At 40.4% G+C, this 19,931-nt stretch overlaps 1 protein-coding gene across 1 annotated transcript in view; it reads right to left on the reverse strand.

Moving 5' to 3' along the window:
* PHEX (phosphate regulating endopeptidase X-linked) overlaps positions 1-19,931 on the reverse strand; it is a 196,210-nt gene that overhangs the window by 136,943 nt on the left and 39,336 nt on the right. The window contains exons 4-9 of the mRNA XM_033118058.1: positions 14,785-14,871; positions 13,482-13,708; positions 8,423-8,491; positions 5,773-5,889; positions 2,984-3,067; positions 1,197-1,342 (exon numbers count right to left, since the gene is read on the reverse strand). Coding sequence (XP_032973949.1) covers positions 1,197-1,342; positions 2,984-3,067; positions 5,773-5,889; positions 8,423-8,491; positions 13,482-13,708; positions 14,785-14,871 — 730 coding nt within the window. The remainder of the gene's footprint in view (positions 1-1,196; positions 1,343-2,983; positions 3,068-5,772; positions 5,890-8,422; positions 8,492-13,481; positions 13,709-14,784; positions 14,872-19,931) is intronic.

Raw genomic sequence — 19,931 nt, forward strand, 5'->3', positions numbered from 1 at the left:
TGGAGTGCTTGTTAAAATACAGATTCCCGGGCCTCACCCCAGGTCTACTGTATCAGCCTCTATGGAGGAGGGGCCTTGGAATCTGTATTTTTACCACAGGCCGAGGTGATACTGCTGGCATTACTGGTCCATGGAGCACAGTTTGAATAGCAAGGCTCTACCCCACACATACACTTATCTACCTCTAGATTCAATTTTTCATTTAAGAGAATTTACAAAGAGTCACTGCTTATTTCTGGTAGAATTTTAAGTGAATTTGTTGTTTCTTCTCTCCCTTTTCTGTATCTCTACTGCTCTGTATGCTTTACTCACTGAACACATATTGCTTTTGCCATAAGAAGATACCATCTTAAAAAGAACAACAGCTCTTCAAAGGTGTCCAAGTGTTTCTGTAGGTGGGGATTGTTAAGTTTTATTCCTAGGACTTTTGCAGGTGCATTTTTTTTTTAAACATAACTCCTGGCATCATAGCCTTGTCTAAGTCCAAATAAGAAAATATAAATTTTAATCATGGCCCAGCAATTAGCCTAGTAATTGTCTTCGGAAACTAGTTGACCTTTTCCTGCTTCATTTTCAGTACTCAAATCTGAACTGCTTCATGAAGAGGTAGAATTCTCTTTCCTGGGCATTTTTAGGATTTCCTTGGTTTTGCAGTGCTAAAGTAGCAAAACAACAAATTCTAAAACATTCTTTCAAAGAAAAAGCTGACAGTTGTTTCATCAGTGCAATTTTTCTACAGCTCTCAGAGTGATCTTATGTCTTTTCAATATAGGTACTTCAGTTTATTGCCACAAAGTGACTTATTGGCTAAAAAGAAACCAGGGTGAAAAAGCAGCAAAAGACCAAGAATGAACTGGAAAAAAAAGATGTTCATATAGAAGTCTCAGAAAAATAACATCATTATATAACTAGTTCCCCAAACTAATAAACAATTTAGGTTTTCAGAGAAAAAAGTATGGAGACAGACCAGAAATAAGGAGCAAAAATATTGTGTATTTGCTGTCATTGCAGTAAGTCATTACAGCAGACGATGGTTTGGGCCACTTTGTCACAAAAGGCACCATGATTTTCCCCAAGACTCTTTTGATGAAACTTTCATTAAAAAGAGTTTTCAAAGGACACGAGAGGGAAGGCCTTATAATTTAAGAGGAGAAAGAAAACAAAAGTCACAGGAAAATACACAAGAAAGCTCTTACTTCTTCCTCTCAGAGCCTAATATCCTAAACAGATCCTTAAAGTACTGCGGGACGCGGACCACCACGTTCTCTGAGGGGCCAATGTCTTTCAGGTCAGGATACAGCCTGGCATCAATGACCTTCTTGATGTAGCCCAGCCAGTCAAACTGAGGAGAAAGAGAGAAAAACAGTGAGAGAACCTCTTGCTGGACAGCAAGCAAGGAGAAAAGCAAATATGTAGAGTCGGTTGAACATAATCCATTGCTTGCAATTTCAGACAAAATAATTAAAGCTGCAACTGCTCAAATCTAGGAAATAAATGCCTGATCACTGCCACCCAGACCTACTGCCTTAGTCATAAATGGAGCACGTGTTCTGTACCATCTGCGTATGGACAACACATACACACTCACCCAGTAATATGTACACTCAGTCCCCTGGCCCCTCCAGCACTCTCCCTCCCTCCTCAACTCTCCCCTCCTTCATTCCCTCTCTCTCTCCCATACCCTCCCCTCCATTCCATGCTCTCCTTCCCTTCCCTCCTTCTCTTTTGCACTCTCCTGCCCTTGCCCCCAGCCCCCTTGCCCAGCCCCCACTCTCCCCAGCTCCCATACTTATTCACTCCCATGTCTACACAGACAGATGCTCAAATGCATCACTGGTCTTCCCTCTGGCACAGCCTTTCTTACACAGGGGAAACAAGCAGCAACGAAAAGGAACTGTGTCCCCTCTTCAAAGCATCACTATCTTGGTGTTTTTAACTGGCTACCCCAAAGGTCATTTCCAACTTTTCTTTTCTTTTCCCTTTTTTTTTTTTTGTTCCCTTGCCTGCCTCCATTATTGAAATGGAAAACTACTTACTCACTGGGCCAGCCTTCCCTGTAAGTAGGGATGGCTATGTGCCCCAATTCTACTCAATAAGAAATAAAGGGAGGGGCAGCCGAATGGCCCAGTTGGTTAGAGCGTGAGCTCTCAACAAGGTTGCCGGTTCAATTCCCACATGGGATGGTGGGCTGCGCCCCCTGCAACTAAAGACTGAAAACGGCAACTGGGCTTGGACCTGAGCTGCGCCCTCCACAACTGGATTGAAGGACAACGACTTAGAGCTGATGGGCCCTGGAGAAACATGCCGTTCCCCAATATTCCCCAATAAATTTTTTTAAAAAATAAATAAATAGAAAGAAAGAAAGAAAGAAAGAAAGAAAGAAAGAAAGAAAGAAAGAAAGAAAGAAAGAAAGAAAGAAAGAAAGAAAGAAAGAAAGGAAAGAAAGAAAGAAAGAAAGAAAGGAAAGAAAAAGAAAGGGAATATATCTGGGGATATTCTAGACAGGTTTTGGGTTTTCCTGGTAAAAGAGTTAGACATGGCCACCACTGGCCCTTCCCCCTTCTTCCTGCCCTGATGGCAGATGTGATATACAGACTTATAGCCACTTTGCAACCTTGAGTCATCGAACATGAAGTCGAAAAGCCAATACACTAAAGTAGAATGGAAAGAAAGAACTTTGGTCTTTGACAACACTGTTAAACAGCTAAACCAACACCAATAGCCACCAATGTCTAGACTTTTGCCATGTAAGAAATGGGCTGTAAGTTTTTAAACCATCTTGGAAAGGTTTTCTGTCCCCTGTAGCATAAAGCATCTGATGCACGTCTGTGCATCAGGGACATTTTATGTGATGATGGACAAAGAAGAAGATAACCAAAAAGACTGACAGTAGGTTTTACAAGGCAAAACTTTACACACAGACAAAATAGTCACGTGGAAAATGACCAGTTAAGATCAAATGTCCTGGATCATTGTCACCGACCTGGGGAATCATAGCACTCAGCTGGGAAATGTTCATTTTGTTGTACATGGCCTCACTGGTTCGGTTTTCATGCGGAATCATTATCTGTTGGAAAAAGACTTTGGTTATTTTTTTTGAAGGAACCCTTTCTTACTCCATGACTACTTTCTACATGTGCCCAAACATCTGCACAGTATCATAGCTTTCTAAGATTTGGGTGTGGTGCCGAACTTGGGAGAGGAAAAAAAAGACATCACTATAAGCAAGATCAAGAAAATAAAAAGAAATCTTCCTGTCCTAGTCAGTGTGAAACATTGTCCTCAGTACAAAAATAACTACGCGGAATCCCTTCCACACCTATAAAGTGGGTGGGCAAAATCTATTACTGACCCAGTTTTGACAGCCAAACTGAGGTTGGTCAATTGAAGCAAACATCCCATCTTCACCTGTGCTGTCCAGACAATGACCGCAGTGTTGCATGAACCACAGTCCACCCTTAATCCCCAGGGTCACATTTTCACTGAAGAGCACTAGACTATCTGGACACCACTGCCACCTGTGAGCATTCTGCCCACAGCTCATTCCTTCACTGCCCCTCTTCCCACTGGTTTCACTGGTAGGAGTCCAGTCACCCTCCAGACACATATTTCCAAGTCTGTGTCTCCAGCCCTGACTCTTCACTCTTTCCATTCCCAACATGCATGCTTTTGGCCATTTTGCCAACACCAAAGCAAACTGAAGCTTCTAGCCTCTGCATGTTTAATCTAAGAGCAGCAATGATCATCTTCCTCATGGACCATCTTAATAACTTTCATGGACAGGAAGTAGCTCTCCATCTCCACCCCTGAACCACATCATAATTTTGCCTTAAGGCCCTCCATCATCTGATTCCTTTGCACTAAACTTGCCATCTCCCACAGGACTCTCCTACCCTTGCATCTCATCCACCACCACCACCCCTAGGGTTTGAAGTGTTCGAGACTTTGCCTCGATTCATTTCCTCTGTCAAGCCTTTTCATTAAACTCCACTTGGCTCCAATCACGAGGGCCACTCCATCAACAAGACCTCCCTTTGTGCACATCTCTCTCTAGCTGGGACTAGTTAAATGCACACTTTCATGGCTGGATTTAGTGACTTGTTTGTGCTCAGCTAGGCTGTCCTGCCTCCCCAGGGAAGCTTCAGAAGTTTCCCTAGGACTATGTGTCTAATTAATTTCGAACGTCCCCAGCGACCTGGGCTGTAACAGACGGAGGTAAGCATTACTAGCTGGCCAAAAACTCATGCACCATGGATTTTTCAAGGCAATGTCACAGAGCGCTGAGTGGCAGACATCTGCCCCCTCTTTTCTAAGTGCTTCCTCACGCTCCACGGGAGACTGCATGGATCTTACAAATAGCCTCCTGGCTCTGTTAGAATCACTGCCTCAGAGAACGTCCACTCCTCCTCCCTCTACTCAGGCTCGAAGCCCCAAGCTGGAGCCCTTTGGCCTCAAAGCTATTTTCAGCTCTCTGCCAGCTACTTCCCCCCACCCCATGGATTTGTCAATTCATTTAGCCTCTTGACAATTCCCAGTCTTGCCTCAGCCCAGCCGTTTTTAGTTCCCTTTTTGGTCTAAATCCCTGGCTCCCGGCAAGGCCTTCTCCGATGTATCAGAGCTTCGGTCCAAATTACAGCTCTGGGTCTCCTATTTGCCTCTAGACATGGCTTAGAGGCAGTCTTTGACTCCAGGACATCTGCAGCAGTCTTTGCACAGCCTTCAAAGGTGGCACGCAGGAATGAAATTTTTACGCTGCAAGTAGGAGTTTGGAGAGAGGCACACACGTACATCACTGCTGCTGAGAAAGACTAATTCCTCCTGGCCCTTATCCATCATCCCAGCTCCACACCTCAACACCCACCACCATCTCACGAAACACAAAACCAAGCAACATTTGGACTCACGTGCATTTCAGGATTTTTATCAACTTGTAATAAAAGACTACCAACCCCTATGCAAGAGTTTCTTGACAAAGGGTTTTTTTCCACTACAAGGTATCCCCCACAGGCTTCTCTCACTATATTTGTTCTTTCTCATCCTAGGGATGTATAAGGATTTTACACCTTAGTTCTTCTAGAAAAAAGAAAGCTATTCTATGAAGAAAGTTAACGATTTAAGATTTCTCATTCTCCCTCAAGTTTGTTCTTATATCTTTTTGTTTCCTCCATTAGTCTAAAAGAATTTAAGGTGCCTTTCACTAAACAAATGACATAATGACACAATGACATTCATTAAAGTGGGGCAAGAAAAGAATGACAAACAGGGTTAGGTACAAAGTAGCATCAGAAAGGCAGCTAACAATGCTTACCAGCATGCCCTATACACTTTCTACACCAAACTGTGTGTCCAGTATGGGAGTACAGACTTCCCTAAGTCCCAGTCTTAGGTCAGACTAACCCTGAGTGGGCAATGGTGTAAAGAGTAGATTAGCTTAAAAATTACCTTCCATTAAAACCAATTCAATAAGGATTTATTAAATATCTATTCTTCTAGTGGAACCACTCAAGAGTTTGTCTAGGAAAATGTAGTCAGAGGATCTTTGGCCACAGCTGAGCAGCATATGGACATTGAATGAGCGCCAACCAGGAAGGCAGAAGAAATGAAGAGCTCTTCTTTCTGTCATGGTTCTTCTTCCTGTTACTTCCCAGAGGGGATGCTATTAGTTCTACCTTGGACCCAAAGGACAATATCACAGAATGCTATTTTATATATTTTTTCATTCCAGATATATTTTAAAATAAGGGAAAGAAGAGATTTTAGATGAAGACTTACCTCGGCTATCTTAATTTCCAATCTAAGCACCGACTTCATGTCATGTTCTGCTCGGGAACTATTAGCTCCCAAAAGCACGGCAGTATCTACCATGAACTTGTAAAGGGCATCCCGATACTGTAAGAAATAAGGAAGCAAGCGAGCATGACAACCACCTATTAGGAAGTATGTTTCAGGGACAGAGGGGAGCAGAAATAAATTTTCACTTGCATTTCACTCGAAGTATGGTACAGGCATTATGTAATACCAACCACCCACCTACCACTTTGGGAGAAAGAAGTGTGATGGCTACTTGCATACTGTTTCCATGACAGACAGAGATGTCCAGCCACCAAGAATCAAGAGAATTAGTTTTGTGGCAACCGGCAATCTTATGGATACATGAAACATCTCCAGATGAGCCAAGAATAGAAAGTCAAAGGTCAGACTCTTTTTTCCAACTGAGAGGCTTTAATAAAATAATGGGAAAGAGCTGTTGCTAAAAGCAGGAGGCATGATCCATGAAGACTAGTGGGAACTGTGATTTATTCTCTTCCAGCTCAATTTACCCACCTTCATACTAAAAAAATAAGACCAGCAACCGCAGCCCTATGTCTTTTCAGTTTTGCATGGTTTTTACAAAGTTCTCTTCTCTACCTCAGGGAAAAGGAAGAGATGAGAGAAATGATGAAGTGAAACCAAGCAAATGGCAAATATAGAATTTCTTCCCTGAATATTCATAAACCCATTGTCATGATATTCCATATGCCATTGAAGGGGGGAAACCCTATTTTATGGGAATTGAGGAATCTCACTGGGGGTCACCTCTCCTTTCAGATATACTTGTAAGAATTCAATATAGGGTATTAAATTATCTCATAGTTATGCTGTGGGAAGAAGACTTCCTAACATACACCTTAATTCTGTAAGCTATTCTTACTATGTTTATGACCTCGGAACCTATATAGTGCTGGGCATATAGTAAGCCCTTAATAAATATCCGTTGAATCAGTAAGCAAGCTTTGCCAATAGTCTTCATTAGAAAGAATGTTTTGCAACTTCCAGTTCAATTCAAAAAGTATTCATTCAATCAGTACATGTGCAAGATGTCTTACTAGTCATTCTGTGCATGTGGGGGGGTGTACAGATAAAAAAATTAAATAATGCTTATGCTTGAGATTGGTTCCCAGTACGTGATCTGGTTCTCAGTTTGTGTGTGAGGGAGATACATGTGTAATTTCCTTAATAAAGCTCCTAAGGGCTTGAAAACTAAAGAGCTGGAGAAGAATTCCGGCCTGGAGAAATCAGGGAGATAGCATTTGAAGGCGACAGGCTCGGGAGCAGTGAGGTGTAGAGTCTGTGAAGTGTACGAGTCTGCCTTTGTTGGGGGGAAAATAACTAGACGTCACAGCAAAGGTGGTTTGGGATCAGGTCATAAAGAGGCCTTGAACTCCCTCCAAGGAATTTAGGTCCTAGCTTATGAGCAAAAGCATGATGGAAGCTGTGCTTTGAGAAGAGAATTTGTCAAGTGGTAAAAGGACGCAATGGAATGAAGGGGAGGAAGTAACAAAAGGCTATCTGTTGTAGTGAAGTAGAGTTACCAAGGATGTGACCTCGGGCAGGAAGAATAGAAAGGAGGGACCAGGTGGCAAACAGCTTTTGAAGGTAGAAGCCACAGCACTTGACTGATTGGTGATAGCGGGGAAAAGATTTCAAGCCTGGTTGCTGATAGGGTGGTGACACCAACAGAAACAGAGGTGCCCCCAGATTGACAAAAGTTCATTCCATCCACTTTTAAGGAGAACTCGCCAACCTTCTTTGATGAGTGTCCTCAGCCAGAAGGTTGCCTAGAATCTTGGCTAGTTTACTGCCCTCCAGAACCTTCTAGATATAGGGTTTAGTATAAGCAAAGGAGCAGGGGCTTCCATTGTGAGCCAACACTTCCCAGTCAAAGTTCCTGCATTCCCAGGCTGGACCAGAAACCAGACTGCTCCCTGGTCAAAGGGACCCTGGGTCTAAGGCTCCTTGGAAGTTCAACGAAGTTTCCAAAATTAATTGAAAGTGTCGGGAATGAACCAGCTCTAATCCAATAACCAAAAACCTAGATTTCCAAGTCAACCCAAGGAGTGTAACCTGATTGATCCCACCTGGTTCTCATTAATCTTACATTAACCTGGTGCACCTGTTAAAAAACAGATTCTTGGGCCCCACTTCAAGTCTACAAAATCAGACGCTCAGGGCTGTGGCCCAAGAATCAACATTTAAAGAAGCTTCCCAGGTGGTTCTTAAGCAGTACAAACTGAGAACCATTGGTCAACTGGGTACCCCTCCCCACATGTTACTTCTGTAATGTCTAGTGAGCTCTCTGCACTTCTGAGGAATGGCTGCAAGCTCATTTCTTGGTTACTTCATCATTTGGGTGTGCTGTATCCCTAGCTGGAGCACAAGGGCACTGAGCACATGGACGTGTACAGCCTTGATGCCCAGACTTTCAGAACACAGGGAATGCCACTTATCTGCCTGAATAAAAGGCCTTTGCTTCCTGCATTGGGAATATGGTCATCAAACAGCCACACTGCTCATTTCCAGTAAAGAGTTAGGAATTTTAGAATAACATACGAACCCAACAACAGCCTGATAAGGCCCAGAGTTGAATATGAGTAAAACTTACAGACTTGGCTTCTGTGCTATTATCAAGGTAGTCTTCCCTCACGGCCAGAGAGAGAGTTGCTTGGTCCAGCTGTTGAAACAAAAACACAAAGCATTCTGCTTGCACTGTAAATTCGTATGTACCATGTTAACAAGAGTCATGAGATCACTGTTTCCTGTCGCCAGATCTAGTATTCCTTTCATTGCAGTATTTTTCAAAATGTTAACTTGGATGGAGTTAATTAGTCTGATTTTCTACCTCCCCACCCCTAAAATACTGTGTTGCATTGATTTACTTGAAAGGAGTCTCATAATAATTTTGTTTGGGGAAATCTTAGCAAATTTTAGAATCCTCTCTTGAAAGCTTAGGGTAGATGATAAAAATACAAATAATAGGCAGCAAAATAACTAGAATTATTACTATGGAAAAGTGTAGTATAATTTATTGACTTAAATTTATTAATTTTCAGTAAGGGAAAATCTTGTGTCCTGAGGTTAGACAAAGAGTTCTTAGAAATGACACCAAAATCACAATCCATAAAAGAAAAAAGAAATTGGAGTTCATCAACATTAAAAACTTTTGCTCTGTGAAAGACACTGTTAAGAGAATGAAAACATAAGTTACAGACAGGCAGAAATATTTGAAAATCACATATATGACAAAGGGCTTTTATCCAGAATATCTAAAAAGCCCTCAAAACTCAACAATAAGAAAACCCAATTTAAAAGTGGTAAAAGATCTGAACAGATGCTTCACCAAAGAAGAGATACAGATAGAAAATAAGCACATGAAAAGACGTTTAACATCACTGGTCATTAAATATAAATTAAATTTACAATAAAACACAACTACACATCTATTAGAATGACAAAAAACAAAAAAACAGTAACACCAAGTGCTAGTGAGGATTCGAAGAAACTGGACCACTCATACATTGCTGGTGGAAATGCAAAATGGCAGAGCCACCTTGGAAACCAGTTTGACAGTTTCTTACAGAGTTAAACATACACTTCCATATGACCCAGCAATCCCATGCCTAGGTATTTACCCAAGAGAAATGAAAATTTATTCCCACATGAAAACCTGCATGTAACTTTATTCATAATCACCAAAAACTGGACACAACCCAAATGTTCTTCAAGTGGTAAATGGATAAACAAACTGTGATACACAACAGAATACTACTCAGCCATAAAAAGAAATGAACTACTGATACATACAACAACATGGGCAAATTTTAATCACATCCTGAAAAAGATAAAACTACAGGGACAGAGAACAGGGTTTATGGATGGGGAAAGTGCCTGGCTAAAAAAGGGCAACACAAGGTAATTTGGGGGGGTGATGGAACTATTCTGTTTCTTGATTATGGTGGTGATTACATGACTCTCTGAACTTGTCAAAACTTATAGGCACATGCAGCACAAAACTGATTTTAACTGCATGTAAATTTAAAAATATTTTTTTGAAGTTCCAAAACTTTCTCTAAGTCTATGGTCATTCTTTCTTGAGTATCAAATAGCTGCCTAAAGACTGAAAAAAATGGATGCCAACAGCACATTGTCTAATAAACGTGATTCACATATTTTTAAAAAGTTAAGTCAAACTAGCAGGATACAAAATCTAAATTAACAAATAAAAAATTAGTAGCATTTGAATAAAAACTGGATCCTACATTCCCGTATCGTTAGTTTATACAATGTTAGATTGTTTTGATCTATCTCCTCTAGTTTCTTCTTCATCTTACTATAATCTCAAATATTTTCTTTTTAATACATGAAAGGTGTATAGGATCATTGCTTTCCATGTAAATCCCCTTCATATGCAACAAATTCCACAAAGGCCAAGTTAAAAGTTAGTGATGTTATGAAATATTTCAAGGAAAAATATTGCTCATTTCAAAAGTAAAAAAAAAAAAGATGTTTTCATAACATCCATTTTGTCTGTGTATTACTAAAATCCTCAAATTATTGTGTTCAGTTTTCTTCTCTAATTGGCCCAAAACAACCAAGTCGCAAGCCAGCCTGGCTTTATCCTGCTACAATTCCCAATCTACCACCACTTCTTCCAAAAATTAAGTAAGCCAGGATCACAAAACACCACAATATTGTGATTAAGATGCTTTGGCTTTCAATTAGATTTGGACCACTTGAACAATCTTTGTGTAGGAAAGGAAATTGTGTAGACAATATTAAGAAAGCCAAAGCTTCTCTCTGATGAGATGAAGTTAAATCCACTTAGTATAAAAGTTTCGATGATTCAAGTGAAGTTACCGGACCTTTTTTAAGCCTTCAGATTGTTATGGGTTTCTAGGGAACATTTTAAATACACCAAATGGATTGAATAAGGTCAACTAAACTTCATTAGAAACATACAAACTCTTAAGGCAAAAGACTTTCTCAAGAGGCCAACATTAGGACACTGTGTTATTTGAGGTTTTTTAATCCTTGTATCTGAATATTCCAAGTAGAAAATACGTGTTTAGGAAATCTGATACATTAAACTGAAATACGATTTTTTTCCTCCAACTGCAGTAAATCTCAGGTTAGGAAACAAAGTAATTAATACAAAAAGAAACATCTGACTAATTATGATGTAGGAAAAGGAAAGACAAAGAAATCAGAGAAACTTCATTTCCAAGAGAGTCTCTCCTTGTCATCCTTAGGGATTTGGTAAGGGTCACACAGATGCAGGCCACTGAGCGAGGATGACTTTATGTCACTGTTTCAGTAACACATACCAAGACAAGCCTGGCCTTTCAAACACTCTTTCAGGATCACATATATTCAAGTCTTTTACTGTCCCTGAAACCTTTATTCTCGTTATCTCCTTACATAAAATAAACCCAAACACATGTAACAAGATATGTTTGGGGGCATGAACTTCTGTTGTTTCCTGTATTTTTGTTATTTCCTTTCTCCCATTGAAGCCTCTGGCAAATCCTGTGCCATCTCACCACACAGAAAGGGAAGTCTCAGTACATTGAGGGAGAAGAGTTTGGGGGTAAGAGAGACTTCTCCCAGAGCAAAAAGTGGATCTCCTGGGCAGCCAAAGAAGTCAAAGTTTCTCCTGAGCATTGACCAGTCAATGTCCCTAGAAAGGGACAGAATCGGAGAGGAAGTGAGAGGCCCAGACCCCAGCAGTAGAGAAGCACACTTGAAGGAGCCACATGGGCTGGGGTAGCAGATTTCTTTTTAGATACAGACAACTGAAGATTGGAGAGTCTCCCAGTACCCTAGGAGAAGGCTGATAAATGGTGCAATCAGGAGGTAAGGAAGTGCCTAGACTGGTTCCATTTTCCACTAAAAGGTGAGGTGGGAGCTCAGTCGGTGATGAGACTGACTAACGAAAATGCCGATTTCTCACATCTGAATTTGAGATCTGAGAGGTATGCTGAGTACAAAAGTTGAAGAGAAACATTTTCCAAATGGTTCTGGCCAGTTTCCTGGCCATGCTTTTAGAGAACGGCACCCTTGTCATGTGCTACTGTGTACCAACAAGCAGGTATCCTGTAAACTCACAAAACTCATCTCACTTAAACCTCAGAGCAACAGTGAAAAGCAAATTTTAATTCACCCTTTAATACACATGGGGGAACTGAGACTCAGAGAGGCGAAGCAATTTGCACAAGGATATTCAATGAGTAAATCACACGGTCACACATGAACCTCAATCTCTTTAACACCAACGCCTACTATTTCTCCCATTACACCAGTGGTTTTCCACCTATGTCCTACAACAAAAAAAAAGGAATGACAGTCTTAAAACCTGGTTGGTTGGTTTTTTAAAGAGAGTAATCTATTAACATAAAACAGATGTCAATTGGACCATGACCATCATTGTGTCTTGCACAGCCTGTCTTATCCTGATAGCATTAGAATATATCTCAGTGCCATGTTGTTCTATCCCCCAACTCAGAAATACAGCCGTCTCTGGAACTAAGAATTTCCTCTTGAGTAGATGGGAATTCTTTCAGTGACTGAAGGTTTTTTATTGAGACTTCCATTGTCTAAACTAGAGATGGGTAAACTACAGCCTGCAGGCCAGCCCGCCACGGAGCCACACCCACTCATGTACATACTGTCTACAACTGCTTTCCCAGGTCCAACGACAGAGTTAAGCAGTTGAGACAGAGACCATATGGCTCACACAGCCTAAAATAATTACTGTCTGGTCCTTTACAGAAAAAAGTTGCCAACCCCTTGGTATAAATCAAAAAGCTATGGATTCTAAAAAGCTGATTTATTTTAGGAAAGGGTATAACACACTCTAAGTTTTACACTTCCATGATTTGAATATCAATATATCATTAATATTTTCTGATTCAAAAGACTTGAGAGGGGGAATCAGTGGTTCAACAAAATTTTCATTATTAGTCAGTTACTGTGGAAGCAAAAAAAAAAACAGTAGGCTCAAAATGAAACAATTTGAGAAATGTTATTTGAATTCTTGCTGAGCGTTCATTGATGAATCTGTCATCGTTGGTAGTTTTCTAACAGTGTCCTGATTTTACCAACGTAATAATCTATGTAAAGGTATGTCTACGTGGCCCATTCCTTTGTAGAAGGGATCCTTACTCTTCCAACAGAAAATGCAACCAAGCGCTTAGAATAAGTTTCACTTTATCTTTTGTAAGGAAGGAGGAGAGATTCAGACTGAACTTGACAGTGAAATTTTAGGTGTGTATACAAAATGTTAGTGAAGGGGGAACAAGGAATCATGGCATGTGTTCTCTCCTTTGTCAGGGGAATGAGGAGGTGAGGAGAAGAGCAGAGTTCAGAAAGTCTTTGCAGCTCTCTCCCCACTGGAATTTGAGGGCCCCATACATGCTCAGAGTAAATATTTGAGGGCCAGATCACTTGAAACTCATTCACTGGCTTCCCGAAAGGCAGACAAAGCTGGTTTGTTCATGATTTACATTCTGCAAATCTGGGAGGAGGCGTAATATTCTAGATCCTAATGTTTAACAGAATTTTTACCTTATCGTTTCACTAAGGTGGTATGAGTCTCTTTCCCTGGAAAGTCACCCCAAAAGGCTAACCTTGGACTGAAACATGATGAACGAGTCCCCCTTATATACCTTTAAGATGTGTTCACTGGATGCCTTGTCATCAGGGGACACATACAAACGGATGAACACAGAATTGCTGTATTGACCACGAAATGTTGCAAGTGTCTGCAGAAGGCTGAACTTTCTCTCTGACCAAACCCCTTCAGGACCAATATTAGATTCGAGCACAGGCCAGCGGAAAGGTGAATGCCGCAGAATGTGTAGCAACGGCTTGGCATCTGCTTTTTCAATCGCTTCTGAAAGGGAACAAATACGAATAGAGTTAGAATTACAAACTGGATCACCAAACTAGAATTTGAGAGTATCTTCTCAATAGAAAATTCCCATAAGGCCCCAACTTAACATTTCAGCTGTTGGGGAGAGGTGTAGCCGACTAAGCATAACCAGAGACAGAGCTACCTATGATTCACACTGCAATGTGACTGTCTAATCCTGGTGCTCTTGCCAGAAGAGCTGACTAGGGAACCTGCTGTATATTCCCTACAAAAAACATGGGCTCACTACATCGGCCCCAGCCAATGAACTACATTAGGCTGATAATACTCTGTGAGGCTAAGAAACAACCCTTGTTGTTTCTTAGCTAAGAAACAATCCTAGGTAAAGGAAACTGCTCAATAAAGCAATCACTCCCCAATAAAAGTGAATTAATGCTTCAGACTCTTTCATCATCTTTTATTGCCCTCTTCTATTATAGCTCACCAAATAATACTCCAAATCCGAAACAAGTTAACACACTTCCCACAGGCACTGGCTTCTTCCTGCAATGGCCTTGAGAAAGCAGACCAGGTAAAATGACAAGTGTCTCTTTTCATTCCAATCAGACCCAAGACGCTGAGACAGGCCTACGACACCCAACAAAGATGGCTGTTAGGCTGACGGAGAAGCAGGAGCCTGGCCTGCCTGGGAATCTGGATTTTTCTAGGCCCCAATAGATCCGTAGGGGACATAGCAACACTCCCACGCAACGTCCCAGGCTCCTTCTCAGACCAGATCTGGCCTCTGGATTCTGGTTTCTGAACCATATACAATGGGGTTTGTTCTTCTGACCCTACCCAATTTCCTCATGGAGTAACTGGTACCCAAAAAATCCAAGCCATAGAAATAAAATTATTTTCACTATCAAGGCAGCAAGAGAACATTAAGACAGAGCTAGTAAAAGTCTAGTCTTTAAGAGTTGTTCCTTTCCTTAAACAACACATTTAAACATTAACAGAATTCTTAGTAGTTCTGTTTTCCTTAAACAATATCTTTAAACATTAAAAGAACTCCGAAGAATAAGGGTGGTGAATACTTTATTTTCTTTATTACTCACTCTCATTCATGCAAGATGAATAAAGGATTTTGGCTTTCTGTATGGCTTCGATGTCCCGCCTCCTACTGATTGATTTCTCCAAAAGTGCTAGGAAGGTTAAGAAAGAATTCATTAGTACCCACCCACATGTAGTACTGAGTTGGAGGTCATTTGATAATCACAGTCCCAGCCTCCAGAAAATTAAATGTAAAAACAGACAACCTGGAAAAGACACATCTATAAAAGATATGCAAATGACAGAACCAATTCCAAGTTGCTTGAGGTTCAAATAAAAACAATTTGGCATTCTTTTCTCCACAGTTCTCCTAACTCAAAGAAACCAGAAGTTCAATTTTCAACTGAGACTGGACCTTCTGCAGGGGTTAATGTTTTCTGCCACCTACACACAAAGAAACAGAATTCATTTATTCAAAAACCAAAAATAACTGAATTCTGTTCCTTGTTTCTGTGCCGAGTAATAGTCTCAATGGAGGCAATTTCATCAGGGTTGGGTTTCTTAAGATTTCTTCACAGCCCAGCCTCTCAGGGAGGTCACCTGGAAGGAATTTCCCATTAGAAGTTTTATTCAATGTTGTATAAACATGCTGTGGACATAGAAGAAGTTGTTTAGACAGGAAATGGAGAGGCGAGATTGGAAAGCCTACCGAAATTGCCTGAAAAGTTGCCCATTTCCACATTTAAAGTCCAGGCCATTTAAATGAGGCCATGTGTATAAAATGGTTGCCAGAGTAGACATAAGCCCGCCTGGAAAATGATTTTCTATTTATAAAATCACTGATGCTACTGTTTGAAGTTTGAAAATGACAGTTGTCACTATTTTGTTAAGTAAGGAAAGAGGAAAGCCAAGGTTCAATGAAAAACCACCCTCCCTAAAAAAGACCACCTTGGATGTACTTGAGAGCATCAATTTACCTACACGAAGCCAAGACGAAGAATCCCTATGAAGCACTGTGGCAATGCCTACATCGAGCTATGTCAAACTGCAGTTGTCCCTGCATTTTAGGGTATTTCTGAAACAACCTAGTGGCATCCAAATGATGGTACAACAGATGCTCCTACAGTACTCTGAATAGCTTCAAGACACAATGTACAGTGCTAATCAAATTAATAAATAATTACACATTCCCTGAAGTGGAACGTACTTCTAAACTAGAAGTTCTATATTTCAAAAAAAAAAAAAACACAATCCAGAGCTCCTGTACAGTTTTCTTAATAAGCACTTGTATGTCATGTAACTAGATAGATTCAAATAAAATAAAGTTGAATTGGATGTGGGCATTTTCAATTATTTCAACCTGTATAAATGCTTCTTTCTTGTGTATCACACAGCAGTAAAAGAGGGATAACTAGGCCCTAGGACAAAGAAAGATTTTTTTTTTTAATAAACAGAAAGCTCTAAAACCATACCCCCGTATATTTCTATTCAAATCAGATCGTGTGCCGTTCTGCCATATTGCCCCCACAGTCATTGGATTGTTGGGGAGACACATGTAAAAGGAAATATCCAAATTTCATTTAGGATGGGATGTTATTCCAATGCTATAAATGCTACACAGACTGCAAACATGAAGACCCTGAGGACCCAAAACAAGCCACGGGAGCAAAGGAACTCAAAGTATTAAATATGTACCTGAGTGTACGCCAAGGCAGCCTGTATCACAAGAAGGAAAAAAGGGGACATGTATATGCTAAGTAGGGCAGTCCCAAAATGCTAACCACGTACCAATAATTTGTATATATCAAAATTCTGATTTCTGTATCCGAGTTTGGCTTTTAAAACAAATTCAGCTATCATGGGTTCCCTGTCATACCTTTTCCCCCTTCTCCTCTCCTTCCCTTTATACTCAAGGAGGCAGGAGAGCATGATATGCAGGCAGTGATGTGGCAATCAGTTGGTAGCATCCAATTTATGTATCTCTGTATTTGAACGAGTGTTAAGAGGAATAAAATCTAGTCTAGAGGGTCATTAATGAGTAGAAAACAAAGGCTGCCTATCAAAGGCAATTACTCAGGTTATTAAAATGTCCCTAAAGCACAGAGAAGGGCTCATGGGTAGCCCACACGAGGGCATTCCCATCTAAATCTGCGTTGTTCCTTGGAAGATTTCTCAGTCTTCGACCCACATCCAGGTATTCCTAACAGAAATAGGAAAACTCCAGTTCATAAAAACCTATAGTGCAATAAACCTCAGACTTTAAACTTGATTTCAAAGTGCTCCTGATCATCAAATTTAAACATTACATATATTATGTAAGTATTTTTCCTTCTCTTTATGCTCAAATACATTTTTTTTTATTTTTAGAAAAGGCAACATAATAGCCCTGTCAGGGGTGGTGAGCTTTCAAATCACACAGACATGGGTTCCAGTTGCAGCTTGTTGATACTTTCGAGCTGGAACTTGAGCAGCAAGTTATTTAATCTCTCTAAGCCTCAGTTTCTTCACCTGTAAATGTGGATCATAATATTGCCTAACCCCCAGAGTTGTGGTGAGGATCAAACATTTTAATGTACAGAAAGTTCCTATCTCGATGCCAGGACACATGGTAAGTGAGCAATCAACGGTGGCTTAAACAGGATTACAGACTGAGTCAGTCATACCCCCAAAACTGTAAAGTGATCAAGATTGTTTCTAGTGCTTCTTCCATAAATGCTTTTTTCTCCTCCCTTCCCAGAATAGTGGTAGCCAAAGCCTTATGCTAACATGAGACACTGCCACTCCGTGTGTAGGGCTATTTCACAAACTGGACCTGCCTTGGCCACTTTGCAAAGTCCCATGTTCTCATCATTTTGTCTGTTTCCGTAGTTGAGGCATGTTCCAAGATGAGAGACATTCTGCAGTTAGTGTTCATATCTGAGAATATTTTGCTCACACTCCTCATCCTGGAAAACCAGGTATTTTCTTTTTTTAGGTAAACTTTTTCAATGCAATTGTAACATACATACATAAAAGTATTATACACCGGTCTTAATTTGAAGGATTTTCACAAAGTAAACACACCCACGTAACCAACATTAATTATGACCAGAATCTCAGAAGCACCTTCTGTTCCGTTCCAATCACTACCTCCAATCAAAACAACCAACATCCTCTTTTGTGAAGTGCTTACTCAAGTCTGTTTCCCATATTTCTATTGGGAAATTTAATTTTATTGATTTGCAGAAGTTTTTTATATTTATATTCCACACAAAAGCCCTTTGTTGAATTATTTGCATTGCAAAATCTTCTCCTATTCCATAGACTTCATTTTTTAATGGTATCATGCAATGAATCAAATTTTTTTATTTTAATGTAGCCCAATTTGCCCACTGTTTTCTGTCTACGGTTAGTACATTTTGTGTCCTATTTAAAAAATCTTTGCCTGCCCTGAGGTCGTGAAGATATTCTCTCACATTTTTCCCTAGAATCCTTACTGTTTCACATTTAGATCTATAATCCATGTAGAATTTGATTTTGCCCACAGTACGGACACAAGCCTATAACACAACACAAGCCTGGCCTCACAGGGGACAAATCATGGGAGAATTTTAAGATGGTATTTTTGGTCACTGGGCTTCAAATATTACCAAAAAATAGTTTTGGTGCACACAGTTGGCATTCATTTAACAATGGCTATTCTCCATTGGATTGAGTACTCTTTGGGGCAGGGGCTGGGTCAAGTGCATCTGTGAATACCCAGAGCCTAGTCTTGGCGTGGTTGATGTTCCTGACAAGGAAAGTCTGAGAGAGGTTTTCATCCAACTTAATAGAAACTGTGAGAAGTGGGACTGACTTCTTTCATTATTTCTTTTTATAATCGGCAATGCCCTGATTATACTAACATCCATAATCTCCTTTTCTCACATTCCAGTCCCTATATCATACAATGAAATTCAAGACTTCATCTGTTTTCATAAACACCAGTTTTTAAGATATCTAAGTTTCATTTTACCAATGGTCAATGGTCTCAGCTTAATCAGCCACTTCTCCTTTGCTAGGCTGGCGGAGGTGGGGGATTCTTAGCATTCCACCTCTTTAAGCTCAGAAGCCAGATAGGACTATCAATTCTACTCACTCAATTCACTCCTCCTCCTCAGAGAGGGCCTTGAGGAAGAACTCTGGAATAGGAAGAGGGTATTCCCAAGGAAGAACGAGACTCCTAAGGACTCAGCATTCCCCTCGTAAGTCAAGAGCTTACAACCAGCACGTACAGGTCAGGCCAGTCATTTGAAGTTTCTGCAATATTTAGGACCTTCCCAACTAATACTATTTTCAAAACCTCCACATGCACAGTCTTAGGCCTGTGAGCAAACACCCACCAAGAACCTCAATGCTGAGCTGACGCCATTTGAATGAGATGGTCCGAGAGCACAGGAATCCTTTCAAAACATACTCATTTGTGTTTTCTCCTGACCGGAACTCCTTCTGTGTGCCTGTTCTAAAGGGGATCCTCTGGCTACTTGCTAAGACACAATGAATGTTGCAGCTGTTTGCCCGATTTGCTTAACGGAAATGGCAACTGCAATCTAAAATCTTCATGTCAAATGTCACCAAGGTGAATTCTTAATTTCACGTACATCATGCCAACATGTCTCCCTTAGAAATCAGGGAGAGTGCCCTCTTAATTCTAGTGAGAGAAAGAACACAAAAAATAACAACTCTGGAAAACCAAATCTACATTTTAAGGAAAGGTGTGCCCTCCCACACCTACACAATGAACGGAATGTTCTCTCTCTCTCTCTCTCTCACTCTCTCTCTCTCTCTCTCTCTCTCTCTCCCGCCCCCTTAATATATATATATATATATATATATATATATATATATATTTTATTTTTTTTAACCTACCATATCATGGCCTGCTTTCTCCTTTGATGGTACTTAAAAGCCACCTTCGGATGGTCCATGGTTGAATGTCGCCTCTAATCTTACTATTTTTAGTCCTTGATTTTCCAGGCTACAGACTTCAATTTGGTTTACATGCTCTTCTGTTTATTTACCGTACTGAGAAATTTCATTTTTCTAACTCACACTGCATGGGTATTAAACTCGTATGCAGTTAAACCTGGAGACTCTAAATCAGCTTGCAAAGCCCGTTGTCATTCTCATTAAAAAATAAAATTCAAGTTAACTAAGTCATGGTCTGTGGATCCCATAACCCTCATATTTTCAC

The sequence above is a fragment of the Rhinolophus ferrumequinum genome, chromosome X, assembly GCF_004115265.2.
Source record: "Rhinolophus ferrumequinum isolate MPI-CBG mRhiFer1 chromosome X, mRhiFer1_v1.p, whole genome shotgun sequence".
Taxonomy (NCBI): Eukaryota; Metazoa; Chordata; class Mammalia; order Chiroptera; family Rhinolophidae; genus Rhinolophus; species Rhinolophus ferrumequinum.